This window comes from Elgaria multicarinata, chromosome 1, assembly GCF_023053635.1.
Source record: "Elgaria multicarinata webbii isolate HBS135686 ecotype San Diego chromosome 1, rElgMul1.1.pri, whole genome shotgun sequence".
Taxonomy (NCBI): Eukaryota; Metazoa; Chordata; class Lepidosauria; order Squamata; family Anguidae; genus Elgaria; species Elgaria multicarinata.
Genome location: NC_086171.1, coordinates 217,696,114 through 217,712,169, shown reverse-complemented (window position 1 = coordinate 217,712,169; position 16,056 = coordinate 217,696,114). Strand labels below are relative to the sequence as shown.

Sequence of the window (16,056 nt, the reverse complement as noted above, 5' to 3'; positions counted from 1 at the left end):
AAACCCACAGTGGCACTTGGTGTCATTCTGGTTCCCTTGTTTCCTTCCCTCTTCCCACAGTCACATTTTAGACGGCAAGCCCTCGGGAGGGGACGTGTCATGTGTTATGTGTTGTCACCGTTTATGCTGTCAAAGCGCCATGCACGTTCTGAGCACAATGCAGCTCTCGCACAATCTCCACTTCTTTCCACGCAAAGGAACTTCCAGGAAAATTGTGGCCAAGATTTGGGAGGAAGAAACTGCTTGTCTCCGTCCTGCCAGAGATGGCCACCTTCTGATCTGAAGCAAGAAAAGCCAGCACAAGAAGAACTACCTGGTTCTCTTGCCCTTGTCCAAAGGGAAGCGGCCACCCACGCTTTTGCAGTCAGCTTCCAACAAGGAGCTGTGCGCAGTGCTCCGGCAGCCCCCACCAGGCGCCCTGCATGCATCACCCCTGCCCTTCTAGGGATGGAAGAACGAGCAATGTTCAAGCTAGTCAGGGGCCTCCATTTCCCACCTCAATGCCTCATTTTTGCTCCCGAATATGAGGGTCTTCTCCCCACACCCAACAGGAAAAGTGCACATTTTCAAACATGAAAAATGTGCACTTTTCCAAGCATGCACTCCAAACACACATTTTACCCGCATAGATTAAAGCATGAAAATGTTTTTTTGAGGGGTGGGGAGGTTGAAATGCACTATTTTCAGAAGTATGCATTGGCGCAAGTGTGCATTTTTGGAGAACAGGACATGTTTGCAGGATTCACAAACAGGAACTTAATTCTGGCGCCGTCCTATGGAATTCGCAACCTGCTGCTGCCCAAAGGAGAGATTCCCTTTTCCATAAAGACTCAACTCCCATCTCTCTGCATGGATGCATCCCCCCCCCACCCTGAGCCTTTATTCAAAAGGGGAGAAGAGCCAGTTGGCTGAGTTGAAACATTCAAGCACTGTCTCTACCTTCCTAGAATACCAGTTCCTGCTCCTCTGGAACTTCCTTGAGGTTATCAGAAGGATGCGAAGGCAGCTGAAGGCAGCCCTAGGTAGGAGCATCAAGGCAAAGCGTATGGGGAGGTGGGTGGCTTTGCTGGGAAGGGTGGGGTGGTAGTTCTACTACACCATCTGTTTCCTGGATCTAAGCCTTTCTATCAGTAACGAGGCAGAGCAAGGCGGTTTTTCTAACCACTGAGGTTTCCAGTCTCACGTGCTCCCTCTTCCAAACAGCTGCTAATAATCTCTGCATCCCTCAGTTGCTCTCCTTCTCTCTTTCAGCGCCAAACTTTTGTTCCCTCTGCCAGAGACGAGAAGGGCGGCTCCTCCTCCTCCTCCTCCTCCTCCTCCTCCTCCTCCTCCTCCTCCTCCTCCTCCTCCTCCTCCTCTTCTTCTTCTTCTTCTTCTTCTTCTTCTTCTTCTTCTTCTTCTTCTTCTTCTTCTTCTTCTTGTCAGGGATGCTTTAAGGTGGATTCGTGCATTGAGCACTGGGTTGGACTCGATGGCCTTAGAGGCCCCTTCCAGTTCTATGATTCTTCTTCCTCTTCTTCTTCTTCTTCTTCTTCTTCTTCTTCTTCTTCTTCTTCTTCTTCTTCTTCTTCTTCTTCTTCTTCTTCTTCTTCTTCTTCGTGAGAAAGAGAATCGCCCCTACAGACAGACTGGGAAGTGGGAACATTAACAGCCCTGTGGGTCTGATACACACACAGTGTGACCCTGTGGCATCACTACTGGACCAAGACATTTGGAGCTGTGCAAAATACAAAGAGGAAAGACTCCCCAGTACCCCCCTACACAAGCTGGGTCTGGAGCAAACGCAAGGAAGGACCAGGTAAGATACGTCTGTAGAAGCAAGAGGCAAAACAATATCTTTCACTGGTCAACTGAAGTTGGACAATCTGCATGTTGACGAGTTCCACCAGACTCTTTGCAAGGAATGACCAGCAAAACATCCACATCTATTAATGCATATAAGTGGATGCAAGCCTATGGGTTGATAATTTTTTGTCCAGGATGAAATTAGTGGCATCTAGAGATTGCATCCCAGAGACATGACATTTTCTCTTGCAGTGACTTCTCAAATGGCTCAACATTTGGCTGTGGCGGATAAGTCAAAACACGGCAAAGCAAATGACTGTGGAAAGATGCTGAGAGTCTCTTACAACCCCCTGTGCTGCACATAGAATCATAGAATCTTTGAATAGCAGAGTTGGAAGGGGCCTACAAGGCCATCGAGTCCAACCCCCTGCTCAAGGCAGGAATTCACCCTAAAGCATCCCTGACAGCTGCCTCTTGAAGGCCTCTAGTGTGGGAGAGCCCACAACCTCCCTAGGTCACTGGTTCCATTGTCGTACTGCTCTAACAGTCAGAAAGTTTTTCCTGATGTCCAGCTGGAATCTGGCTTCCTTTAACTTGAGCCCGTTATTCTGTGTCCTGCACTCTGGGAGGATCGAGAAGAGATCCTGGCCCTCCTCTGTGTGACAACCTTTCAAGTCTTTGAAGAGTGCCATCATGTCTCCCCTCAGTCTTCTCTTCTCCAGGCTAAACATGCCCAGGTCTTTCAATCTCTCTTCATAGGGCTTTGTTTCCAGACCCCTGATCATCCTGGCTGCCCTCCTTGGTTGAAGCTTAGTTACCACTTCTTCCTGCCTGCCTGATGAAGAATACTGTGAAATCTACAAGGCTGCTCACAATTATACCGCTTTACCCATCTCAAATTCCCTATCCTTTTAAACCACCACTTTACCAAAGAAGACCAAAGGTGAGACGACGCATGTCAACATGCATCCTCAGGGACATCCCTGGTCTGAAGCTCCTTTTTAAAAGCTCCCTCTCATTTCAGTGTCTTCAGCTTCCACGGTGGGCTCCTTCTCCACATTTGGTGTTTCCTTGCAGCTGTCTCTAATGGCTGCTAGAAAACCAATGAAATGCTTTCCCTAGCTGCAATAGTAGCACACCTTCCAACACCTCTCGCTCTCCTATCCTTTGAAGGAGCGTGTGGTTCTTAGGAAACCTGAACTTTGTTTTAGAGCATATTTTTTCTTCTGTAGGACAAAGACCCACAGTACTGAAAAGCTCCCAATGTCACAGAGAAAATGGGCTGTAAGAACCACCAGTCCTCATCCTACACTAAGGCCATAGCTAGACCTAAGGTTTATCCCTGGATCGTCCAGGGGTCAAACCTGTTCATCTAGGTCACACACAGGGGATCCAGTGCTCAGACAGGGGCGAACCCCGGATGATCCCAGGATAAACCTTCGGTCTAGCTGTGGCCTAAGTTGGGCGGGTTTTTAAAAGAAGACCGCAGGAAGGGCCCACCTCGGACGCCTCCCTCTTGGCCAGGTGCTGCCTTGTCCTGGGCTGACCCCTCGTCCGTCCGGCTGCAGAAGCCGGGGCTTGAGCCATCCAGCTGATGGACAGGCATCCGAAAGGGGGAGAAGGTACAGTGTGGCAGAGGCACAAAAGAGGTACAAAAGCATTCGTATATTACCATGGCTCCCTCTGAAGTGACGCTGGAGAGGAGGGCAGAGGAGCGGGGGGGTCCTGAGCCTCCCCCCTCCACAAACAAACACCCCTGTTCTTTCCTTGGTGATCACTTGTTGGCAGACTTTCTCTTCCTGCTCCTGGATCTCCCGTCACACTCCTTTCCGGCCATCTGGACAGATGTGTTTTTCTTCTCCGCGGAGGCACCGCGACATAATCCAGGTGTGTTTGGCCCCTGAAGGGACTCAGGCCGGCCGGCCGGCCCCGCTCCAGCCCCAGCGGCCCGGCCTGAGTCGAGTCCCACAGCTCGTTCCTCTACAATCCCACCCTTCGTGTGTCTTGCAAAAAGGAGCCAGCTCTCTGGCTGGGAAGGGGAGGGATTGGGGAGTGGAAAGAAGGAAAGGGGGGTGAGGTCGGGGGGAGAGGCTGTCTGGTCTTTAAAACACCGTCTCTCTCTCTCTCTCTCTTGCACACACATGCCTGTGCTGCAAAAGACTTGCAGAGCTGTGCCAGACCTGGGGAACAGCGGCCCTCTTTGTATCCAGAGGCAGGCGGGCCGTGCCCCAGGCCCAGACAGGCCAGGAACTGGTTCCATTTGCACAGGAGGAGGAAGAGGAGGAGGAGGAGGAGGAAGGGTCTGGCTAAAGCCAGCCACCATTTAACTTGTGCCTTTTGCACCCAGGTTCAAGCAGAACTCTCGCCCCCCTGTTTGTCTAGCCATCGCCCCCCACTCACCCCACCCCACCCCACCCCCAGCCTCACAGAGGTTTCCTCCTCTTGCTTCTCTGAAAGGAGCCGGACGGCTGCAGACTCCACTCAATGGAGCTGCTCAGCTTAACGGGGGCCCTTGTTTCCTTTGCAAGGCGACAGCATCCCGCTTGCCGGCTCTTCGGAAATTGCGATTCATAAGAGTTTGGGAGGAGTGAAGCAAGCCAATTGGGAAAAAAGAAATAAAGCAGGGGGGGCGCCTTCCCCCCACCCCCAATCCCACTTTTCTTAGCATTCAGCGGGACCTTTCAGGAGAAAGACGGTTTTTACGCAAGACGCCAAAAGGTGTTTCCAAGGCCTCTCTTGTGCGCCAACTGGACAGTGTGTAGATAAAAATGTTTCTAATGCCAGACAAAAGTGCAGGAGAAGACTCAAAGGACGCTCCTGCCCGCCTGTCGGTTTATAGCTGCATGGACAACAGATATCAGGAAAGCCTCATGGAAGCCTCACTTGTGAAAACAGCCACGCCACGGCAATGGTCTTGGGGACTCTAAGAGCTTCATCCCACGTACCTGTTTTTCTCGAATTATCCCCTACAGCACTAAGCTGTCAGCGTTGTTGTTGTGGTTGCTAAATCACACCCCATGCGGCAGCGCTCCGAAGATCCTTTGCAAGGGGTTGAAGGGGGGAAATGTAAAAAAATCATAAAAAATTAACAGATGACCCAATCCGATTCAGATTTGGTATGCTTAAAGCTCTCCTTAATATCTATTACTGTGCCAATTTTGATGTCTTTATCAAATTTGAATTTATCAAAATTAAGCATTTGTTTAATTTTTCTTTAAACATATCAAATCCTGCTCCTGCGCCCCAGTGGCCGTTCAGAAAACAAAAAATGATTCGCTCGAAAACTAGTAGCAAAATAGGGCGCGTCTTTTGCCTTTATAGCACAATTAAAGCAGGATGCATGGGAGTACTTCACAGTCAAAGCAGGTTATAAGCTGGAAAACTTCGGAGTCCTTTGCACACAATTCACAGTGACTGCACAGTATAACGCTGGTGTGATAAAACTCTAAAAGATTAGCAGAGGGCTGGTTGATTCTGGAGCCTTCCTTAGCCCTGGCTGCAATTTGCACATGCTCCACCATGTACAGGGGTCCAACTTCACAGTCCTCTGTTTGAAGGTGTCCTCTCTTTGACCAGCTCGATCACAGTCCAAGTCCGGTTTAAAGAGAACTGAAAATAAATTCTGAGACAACAAAATTCCCACACATCCCTACTGATGACAAACGCCACATGGACCAGCTTGTATTTTGAATCGAACCCACGGATTCCTCAGTGATCTTGCAGAACGTTTTCTTTTTTTTAACTTAGGGGAATTTTGCAAAAATTTCATTTTTGAAAACTATGCAAAAAACTATAGCCCAAAAGGCTAAAACGTGAAAATATGTATTCAGGGAGAATTTGCAAATTTCGGAAAGAGAAATCCGCACAAATTTAGAAACAGAACAAAATCTAATTCTGTCAGTGGGCAGATGACAGAACGAAAGGCACCTAAGCACACTGTGAAACACAGAGGGAGTGGGTTTTTCACAATCCACGCATCCCTAGTATGCAGAATCCAGACCAGGGGGAGGGGCAGCCACTTTTGGTCCAGGGACTAGATTACTCTCGCAGACCAAGCTGGCAAGGCGGATGATGTTAGAGGGCAGGGCCTCACTCCCAAAGCCCTGCCCCCTCTCATGACATCACATGCCGTCACCCTGCCCATTTAATAGGGGTATCATATGAAAAGGGGGACTGGGGTCCTGTATCTTTCACAGTTGTATCGAAAAGGGAATTTCAGCAGGTGTCCTTTGTATATATGGGCAACCTGGTGGAATTCCCTCTTCATCACAAGAGTTAAAACTGCAGGTGCCCTGCCCTCTTTTAAATCTGGTCACTCTAGTATAGCTGCAGTATAGCTCCTGCAGCTTTAATGGTTGTGATGAAGAGGCAATTTCACCAGGTGCTGCATGCATACAAATTAGGGCTGTGCTCTGCTTCTTTTCAGATCGGAGAAGCAGAAGCGGATCAGGGTGCTTCGCCTCTCCTTAAGGCGGAGGCGAAGAGGATCGGGGGGCGGGGCAGCGGAGCATCGCGGAGCAGATCGAGATGAAAGCGGATCCTTCGCCTCGATCCGGAGCTACGAAAAAAAAGGTAAGAGGGCCTTACCACACGCCGCCCGTGTGGTGACGGCGGCAGAGCCAGGTAAGGGGGGAGGGGGGACTTACCTGGTCTGTTGCAGCCTGTCACCAGCTTCACTAGAGCCCGTGGCTCAACCTGGAAGTGTAGGCCCCAAGCGGGGCCTATAGTTCTGGGTTGAGCCGTAGGCTCTAGTGAAGCTGGCGACGGGCTGCGACGGACCAGGTAAGTCGTGTGCGCGAGGGGGGTTTACCTGGCCCTGCTGCCGCCCGTGCGGTGATGGCGGCGGAACCAGGTAAGGGGGCAGGGAGGAAGAGTCTTACCTGCGTCCGTCCGCGGTCCAGCGGTGGCTTCAACTGAGCCTGAGGACTCAAACCGGAAGACCAGGCTGCATTGGCGCCAGTCGGGCCTCCAAGGGGAGGGCATTCCACATTGGGGGTGCCACCACAGAGAAAGCCCTCTCCCTTGTCCCATCATAGCGTATGTGTTGCGCTGGTGGGATGCAGAGAAGGGCTCCTCCAACAGATCTCAAGTCTCTAATACTAGAACCCAATGGGGTCATCACGTGATAGTGATTGGTGGGAGATTCAGGACAGATCAAAGGAAATCCTTCTTCCTACAGTGAGTAGTCACCCTATGGGATTTTCTACCACACGGCATAGCAATGGCCACCAGTTTGGATGGCTTTAAAAGGAGGTTGGACAGATACCTGGAGGAGAAGGCTATCAATGACTACTAGACTAGTCCTGATGGCTATGTGCTACCTCCAGTATCAGAGGCAGTAAGCCTATATATACCAGTTGCTGGGGAACATGGGTAGGAGGGGGCTGTTGCACCATGTCCTGCTTCTGGGTTCCTGGTCAACACTGGCTGCCCACTATGTGAACAGAGTGCTGGACTGGAAGGACCCTTGGTCTTGATCCAACACGTCTCTTCTTAAGTTTTTAAGTTCTTTAGGGCAGGGGTCCCCAACCCCCGGGCCATGGACCGGTGCCGGTCCGTGGCCTGTTAGCAACTGGGCCACGCAGGTGAGCTGCTTTCACCCACCCACCCCAGTGTACCTGGACGCAGGGCGCCATCTCACCTGCCCAGCCGAAGCGAAGCCAAGACGCTGGAGTGGGGGGACGTGGCTTCCCAAAACCATCCCCTCAACCCACCCACTCCGGTCCGTGGAAAAATTGTCTTCCACGAAACCGGTCCTGGTGCCAAAAAGGTTGGGGACCGCTGCTTTAGGGGATGGACACACACACACACTGCTCCCATCTTCTTTGACTAAAGGAAACGGTTGAGACAAGGGTCCCTCACACGTACACCCCTCACTCTTCTCCCACGCCCTACCAGCTCGGCCCCAGCCTGAATTTTCTGTACAGCTGCAGAGGCCCGTCTCCATGTGGCTTTCCCTCTTCCTGGGATGGCACAGAGTCCCCATTCACAGACCCTGAGCGGCTTCTGGGGCCACCCTGGAGAGACTCTTAGAAGTCACCAGCCCCACATTTCTTTTTGCAAATGCACCCTAGCCCGGCGCTCTGGGTCTCCATTGTGTCTCAGTTTGTCCCTCCAGAAACCATGATGTCACTGAGCAGAAGTGCTGGAAGTAGGAAGGGGGGAGGGGGGAGGAAGGGGCTAAAGATGACCCAGTGGGCAGCGGGAGAACAGGGATCTTTTTGTGGAGGGGGCTGACCTCAGCGCATATCACGACACACCAAAGGAAGGCCTCTGAACACGCCTTTCATTGTAGAAGATATTACATCTGAATTAGAGGCAAGGGGGAGGGGCAACCTTATTGGAAGTTGCCAGCAATGCCGTCTGCAGAAGGGTTGGCAGCATTGCCTAGTGGCAAAAGTGTTGCACAGAGATAAGACCATAAGAACCTAAGAAGAGCCCTGATGCTGGATCAGACCAAGGGTCCATCTAGTCTAGCGCTCTGTTCACACGGTGGCCAACCAGCCATCGGCCAGGGATGAACAAGCAGGACATGGTGCAACAGCACCCTCCCACCCATGTTCCCCAGCAGCTGGTGCACACAAGCTTACTGCCTCGAATACTGGAGACAGCACACAACCCTCAGGGCTAGTAGCAGACGCTCCACACATTTCGCATACTTCTGTGCATGAGTGCTTTCGGCTGTACTGCTGGCCACCAACCTGTCCTGAGCCACTCTGGCCAGATGCATGTTTGTGCTTTTGTAGATCGTGGTTGTATAGAGAAGACCGTTTCCGAGGGCTCAGGGACTGCCTTCCCCACATCCCTGAAGACTTATATCCAACCTCTGTGCGACCTGGATGAGGGGAACTGGGTTCTTGGCAGAGATGTCCTGGCTCCTAGGCAGGCAGGAATCCCATTCGAGGAACATCAGCCTTCCCCAACTTAGTGCCCTCCAGATGTGTTGGACTGCAATTCCCATCATCCCCAGCCAGCATGGTCATCATTGGCAGTCCAACCTATCTGGAGGACGCCAGGTTAGGATGAGCTGTCCTGTGGGGCTACTTCTAATGTGACAGGGAGACTTAGGCCTCGTCTACACCAAGCAGGATATTCCACTATGAAAGCGGTATGAAAGTGGTATATAAAAGGCAGGAGCTGCACGACTGCTTTATAGCGGTATTGAAGTGCACTGACAACTGTCGGGGGCCATTGACACATACCACGTACCACTTTCATACCGCTATATCCTGCTTGGTGTAGATGTGCCCTGGGCCCTAACAGTTGTCTGTGTACTTCAGTATCACTATAAAGCAGTAGCGTAGATCCTGCAGTGCAGTTCAGTACTACTATAAAGCAGTCGTGTGGCTCCTGCCCTTTATATACCACTTTCATACTACTTTCATAGTGGAATATCCAGCTTGGTGTAGATGAACCCTCAAACATGGCTTCTCCTTTAGTCTTCCTGCCCTGTCCCCAGCCTCCCTCCTCCTCCTCCTGCCTTTTCACAACAAAGAGTGCTGAATACAGCTAACAAGAAAAAAAAATAGATAAAATGCAAACGTATCGTTAAAACATAAAGACTAGATGGTCCATTAAAAACACATCAGCAAAAAGAAGCGAAGAGCAGCGATAAATAGATCATGACGCAACCCGCAGAGTTTTGCAAGAGTTCTCCGGCTGCTTCCCCTGAGATGTCCAGGACTTTCTGTCAGCAGGCTTGTTGCATCCCTGCCATGGCGGCAAGGGGGCGGCTGCTGCTGCTGCTGCTCTCACTGTTGTGCCCTCAGGGAGGAATGAAGAAATGCAGAGCTCCTCAAAGGGGCCTCGTGTGTACTCTGCCCCACTCTGGGTAGCAGAATCATAGAATCACAGAATAGCAGAGTTGGAAGGGGCCTACAGGTCATCGAGTCCAACCCCCTGCTCAATGCAGGAATCCACCCTAAAGCATCCCTGACAGATGATTGTCCGGCTGCCTCTTGAAGGCCTCTAGTGTGGGAGAGCCCACCACCTCCCTAAGTCACGGGTTCCATTCTGCTTTCCTTGCTGCCCAAGACGGCCATTGGATGGGACAGGGAAGCAGCCTCTATGGCCTCATCTACACCAAGCAGGATATAGCACTATGAAAGTGGCATGAAAGCGGTAGATAAGAGGCAGGAGCCACACGACTGCTTTGTAGCAGTATTGAAGTGCACTGACAACCGTTGGGGCCCATTGACACATGCCATGTACCGCTTCCATGCTGCTTTCATACAGCTATATCCTGTGTGGTGTAGATTAGGCCAAGACCTGCCCCACGTGGGTGTGATTACGCGGCCATTGCAGAATCCCATGTGCTGGGCACAGGAGGTACCTGCCTTACCTCAGGCAGGATTCCCAGGGCTCTGCTTGTGGCACAGCAGCAGCACCCAGAAGAAAGCAGCACGCAGACGTTGGCCTTCTCCTTCCAGAGTTTTCCCACTCTTGGACTTTATTTATGATGTCCCCAACACGGGTTTCCTGTTCCCAGTGTCCTGACCAGCTGTTCTGGCCAGCTCTGTCCCAGCAATCCGACACACAGGCGCCGTCTCCAGCAACACTCTGAGCTGTGGGGTCACTGCACAGGTCGGGAAAAGCCCCATGCTGCAGCTGGGAAAACAAGAGCAAGCCAGGTGGGGCTGCCCTTCTGCACAACCACCCTCGTCCGGCTGCTGGCCTGGCGAACGTTTATAACCTGCCAGAGACAGTGGAAGGACGCCTGGCAACAGCTGGCAGGGGCTGGGAGAGAGATCAATCGGTCTCCGGCATAAAGAGGGGGGCGCTTCCCTCCCTCCCTCCCATGTGTTGCTGCCCTTGGGATCCTGCGCAATGAGCAGCCCGTGACTTGTTCTAGAGCAGTTCACCCGACCAGCCTTCTGAGAGTGTTGAACAAGTGGCATGAAAGAGTAGACCTCCCCCTTCCTTTCCATTACTTCACGAGATAGTAAAGCTGTTTTTTAGGGTTTGGGTCCCGGCTAGCCCCTGCCACTTCTTCCTAATTGCTCAGAGGAAGCGGACTGGATGTTTTGAAATAGGAAATTAATTTTAGGTAGAATGACAGAGTAAGGAGCGGGCTATCTGGGCTTTCAATAAACCATTTAATTTGCACTAAATCAGTGACTGCGAATAAAAAACTCTCCCCACTTTACCCCGTGTCAGAACACCTAGGCACTAGTGGAGAATGCTTGTGGGAATAATGAAGAAATATATTATCAAATCCATGACCCTTTTGCTATAAACATTTATTTATTTATTTATTACATTTCTATACCGCCCAGTAGCCGGAGCTCTCTGGGCGGTTCACAAAAATTAAAAACATTCAAAAGTATAAAACAACAGTATAAAACCATAATATAAAATACAATATAAAAGCTCAACCAAATAAAAACAGCAGCAGTGCAAAATTACAAATTTAAAACACCAAGTTAAAATTTATTAATAGACTGTTAAAATGCTGGGAGAATAAAAAGGTCTTCACCTGGCGACAAAGGAGTACACTGTAGGCACCAGGTGGACCTCTCTGGGGAGCTCATTCCACAGCCGGGGTGCCACAGCAGAGAAGGCCCTGCTCCTGGTAGCTACCTGCCTCACTTCCTTTGGCAGAGGCTCACGGAGAAGGACCCCTGAGGATGACCTTAGGGTCCGGGCAGGTACATATGGGAGGAGGCGTTCCTTCAGATAGCCTGGCCCCAAGCTGTTTAGGGCTGCGCAAGGCAAGCAAGGCCAGCCTCTGGCCGTGGACGTTTGCTCTCAAGGCCCCACAGAATGCAGCTATAGGGGTGGAGGCGGCCCTCCGCTTCTCCTCTCCGCAGGCTTCCTGCCTCTTCCCCCCAAAGAAGAAATAAGGGGTTCGTAAGTGACGAGCCATCTCCCCATTCCATCCACTTCAACGGGCAGCTTTTGAAATCCATCTCTGCGCAATGGAAGGCAACAGAAGAGCTTGACGCTCCTTGGCAAGGCGCTCTTCAGTCAACAGAGCTGGGCTCAGCCCCAAGAACCGAGGTCAAACTGAGGTGGAAATAGGGTCCTCATAACTTTTGCAAGAAGAACATGCCACGACACAGGGTCTGGACGCCCGGCCCGGCCGTGGCTACTCCCTGCTCAAGCCAAGCCCCACCGCTTGATACGCCTGAGGCGAGGGATAAAAACCACCTTCCTCCAAACTATGTGGAGAAAGGGGTTAAATGGAGAAGGATTTCAATATATAAAATAAAACACTGTGAGTTATATGTGCTGAGGGGAATGATTGTCAGAGTGGGTGCTAAATGTGTAAACTTCAGATGATAAATGCCAAACAGACACGTGGGATTTTTGTGGTAGTTAAAAAGAAAGTAATTAAAATTTATTTCTAGAAGTTCACAAGCTTTGTTTCAAATAAAACATTTAAAAACCTTTTTGAAACCTTTCATCCAATCCTTTCACTCATTCACATACACGCTTTCCTTTCTCTCACACAATCACTCTTGAGCTTTCTTTATTATCAGTATTGATTAATATACGTCAACTACGCGCACAGCACACTCCAAAGACACCACTCTCTACCCTGAACCTCAAATTTCCCAGAACTTAAGTACTCTAAACACAGAGAGCACTAAAGACTCTATGGCCACAGCTAGACCTAAGGTTTATCCTGGGATCATCCAGGGTTCACCCCTGCCTGAGCACTGGATCCCCTGGGTGTCACCTAGGGCGTTACTAGACGAGGCTGTAGCGCGCGTTACCTTCCGCAGTCACGTCGAGGCTTCCAGATGATGTTCAGGAGGATCCGTCGTTATCCTGCGGTGAAGCCTCTTTCTCCCGACTTTAAAAAAGTGAGTTCTAGTGCGCCTTTTCCTGCCATCCCGCGGTAATTCGGAGTACGTGTGGGAGGATGTGAGGTCACTGTGGTCTGCACTGGGCAGGAAAAGGCGTGCTAAGGGGGAGTGGTCAGCGGCTTCGGTCAAGCCGCATCCGCCATTTGCGCGGTCCGCCAGCTGGGGCAGCGTGGCGGAGCGGCTTTTTTTTTTTACTCCCCAGTGACAGTTTGCGCAGGAACGGAGGACCGGAAAAGTGGCTAGTGTGCTGCTGGGGTGTGTGGGGGATGGGTGGGGGATGTGCGCCTGTTCTAGTGGTTTTTTTTTTATTCCCCCAGTGACAGTTTGCGCAGGAACGGAGGACCGGAAAAGTGGCTGGTGACTCCAGCTACCATGGCCGCATAATGGCGGTGCTGTACGCTGCCTGTTAGTGTGGGTACCAGGCTGGCAGAGGGCAGAGCTGTTTGTGGGCTGCTGCCATGGCTACGGCCAGATGTGGGTTGGCTCCTTGGGATGGGGCACAGGGCACAGAGGCGGTCATCGCCGCCGACACCTCAGAGGCATGATGGGAGATGTAGGCACAGAGTGCCCATGCAGACGATTGACCTCGGGTCATATGACACCCGCCAGGACCCCCATCAGGAAGTGAGCGCATCAATGTTGACCCTCAACAGCACCAGCAGCACTTCAGCTGGCACTGCCACTGCCGCCGCCGCTGCTGTCGCTGCAGCCGCCGCCGCCAGGGGCGGCATCGCTGACGGCTGCGCAAGTTTGCGGTCTTTCGGACGTGCGCAAACCGTGCAGTGAGCGAAAAAAAAAGCCGCGGCAATCAGGCCGGTGTGGCTGCGCAACCGTGCTCGCGGCGGCAGCAGCACAACCGGCGCAAACTTCCGCCACAAATCGAAGGCAGGTGTAGAGCATGAGGCGTCACGGCTGAATGGGAAAATCCGCTTTCAAAGCTCCTCAACGACGGAACACCTGGTAGGTCTAGCAAAGCCCCTAGATGAACAGGTTTGACCCCTGGATGATCCAGGGATAAACCTTAGGTCTAATTATGGCCTACGAGTACCTAAAATGTCCCCCTCAATCCCCTCAGTCCTTCCCTTATATATCCCTCCTCCCCCCTCCCCAGACATTCTAACTCTGCCCACTCAGGCCAACATTCTAAACTCACCACAGACTTACAAACTGCAGACATAAATTTGGGAACTGACTTGTGGGGTGTAACGCCACAGAACACAATTATAAAAGAGAACCACGCAGAGGGTAGGGATAAGGCGAGGGTTTCACTGGGTTCGGCGTTCTGATCAGAACTGTCCAAAATCCACAAATGTCTTCATAAACAGGACAGAAAGAACTTCAAATAACTGAATGTAGGAGAAACTGAAATGGACAGATTAATGCATCCCCCACCAGAGGGATGGGAAGAGAAAGCAGATCGATCCAGCATAAAGGGGACGAGTACCGGGGGTCCTTCAACAGAGCTGCCGGGTTGCAATCCTTAGAGCAGATTTACGGCTTTGCATTCCCCAATGCCGTGGGAGGGAAGAGGTAGCTATGGATTCCCTTGGCCTGTCCTCCATTCCTTCCCCGCCCTGGTCCTCTTATCCGCCTCCACCTGCTGTGTGGGGAAGCCACAACCTTCTCTTCTCCTGCATCAGGAGTTGAAGCTCTATGGGTGATTTCGTCCAGGCTGGAGGATGGCAACCTTAGCAGAGAGAGAAATCCGTGAAATGGTGGGATATCGCTGCAGTGGCGTGGAGACGAAGGATAGCGTTGCGGTTGTTCACCGGAGCAAGTTATTATATGCTTAGAGTTAGTTACACTTTATCTGTGCTGTCAATGGGCTCATCTACACCAAGCAGGATATTGCACTATGAAAGTGGTATGAAAGCGGTATATCATAGAATCATAGAATAGCAGAGTTGGAAGGGGCCTACAGGGCCATCGAGTCCAACCCCCTGCTCAATGCAGGAATCCACCCTAAAGCATCCCTGACAGAGGGTTGTCCAGCTGCCTCTTGAAGGCCTCGAGTGTGGGAGAGCCCACAACCTCCCTAGGTCACTGGTTCCGTTGTCCTACTGCTCTAACAGTCAGGATGTTTTTCCTGATGTCCAGCTGGAATCTGGCTTCCTTTAACTTGAGCCCGTTATTCCGTGTCCTGCACTCTGGGAGGATGGAGAAGAGATCCTCGCCCTCCTCTGTGTGACAACCTTTTAAGTATTTGAAGAGTGCTATCATGTCTCCCCTCCATCTTTTCTCCAGGCTAAACATGCCCAGTTCTTTCAGTCTCTCCTCATAGGGCTTTGTTTCCAGACCCCTGATCATCCTGGTTGTCCTCTGAACACGCTCCAGCTTGTTTGCGTCCTTCTTGAATTGTGGAGCCCAGAACTGGACACAATACTCTAGATAAGGCCTAACCAGGGCCGAATAGAGAGGAACCAGGACATCACGTGATTTGGAAGCTATACTTCTATTAACGTAGCCCAAAATAGCATTTGCCTTTCTTGCAGCCATATCACACTGTTGGCTCCTGTTCAGCTTGTGAAGTCCAAGATCCTTCTCGTTTGTAGTGTTGCTGAGCCAAGTATCCCCCATCTTGTAACTGTGCCTTTGGTTTCTATTTCCTAGATGTAGAACTTGGCCTTTATCCCCATTAAATTTCATCCTGTTGTTTTCAGCCCAGCACTCCAGCCTATCAAGATCACTTTGAAGTTTGTTTCTGTCTTCCAGGGTATTATTCCAGGTTGGAGCCTGCCTCTGGAGGTCAGGCAGGTGCCAACCTTGTACTCCTTTCGGCATCTCCTGAAAACATCTTTATTCCAAGAAGCCTTTCCTTAATATGCAGCCTTGAATCTCTGTTTTTGCTTCTTTAAAATTTTGTTTTAACTGTTTTATTCCGTTTTTATTTTCATTTTATCTTGTACACCGCTCCGAAATTCTTCAATGGGGAGCAGTATATAAATATTCTAAATAAATAATTAAAGGACAAGGGTCCCCAGGGCTCCGCCTCCAGGGTCTTTAGCAGAGGGGCAGGCGGGAGGTGGGGAACGTTGCTTCCTTTGACTTGCTTTGTGCTTTTCTTTTCTTTTTAAATCTTCAGAACTGCACAGGGCCAAGTGTGCTCTGGTTTCCGGAGATTAATTATGGGTGCCTCTCTTGCATGAGAACATTCTGGCTCAATTGTTGCATGCTATTCCAACATGGATTCAGGGATTTAATCCAATTGTTGAGAGTATCCTTTCAAACTTCTTGTACTCAACTTTTTGGAATGCCAAGGCGTGTGCCATCCGCTGGACTACGCCTGGAAGCTGGTCTTGCATGTGTAGAAGGCCGGGCTCAGTCCCTGGCCTTTTGATATTGGCTAAAGGTTGTATTAGGGGTGTGCACGGACCCCCCAATCCTCTTCACAGCCGATCCACGAATTGCGGATCAGGCCCGCCCCACCCCGCTTCGATCCGCCTGGGGGCCACTCCGCTCT

The 16,056-nt window shown here is 51.0% G+C and overlaps 1 protein-coding gene across 3 annotated transcripts in view; it reads right to left on the bottom strand.

Annotated features, from left to right (window-relative positions):
- KIAA1755 (KIAA1755 ortholog) overlaps window positions 1–3,481 on the bottom strand; it is a 37,925-nt gene extending 34,444 nt beyond the window's left edge. For all 3 annotated transcript variants that reach the window (XM_063147473.1, XM_063147474.1, XM_063147475.1), the window contains exon 1: window positions 3,458–3,481. In XM_063147473.1, coding sequence (XP_063003543.1) covers window positions 3,458–3,460 — 3 coding nt within the window. In that variant the 5' untranslated portion in view covers window positions 3,461–3,481. The remainder of the gene's footprint in view (window positions 1–3,457) is intronic.
- Between the last annotated feature and the right edge of the window lie 12,575 nt (window positions 3,482–16,056).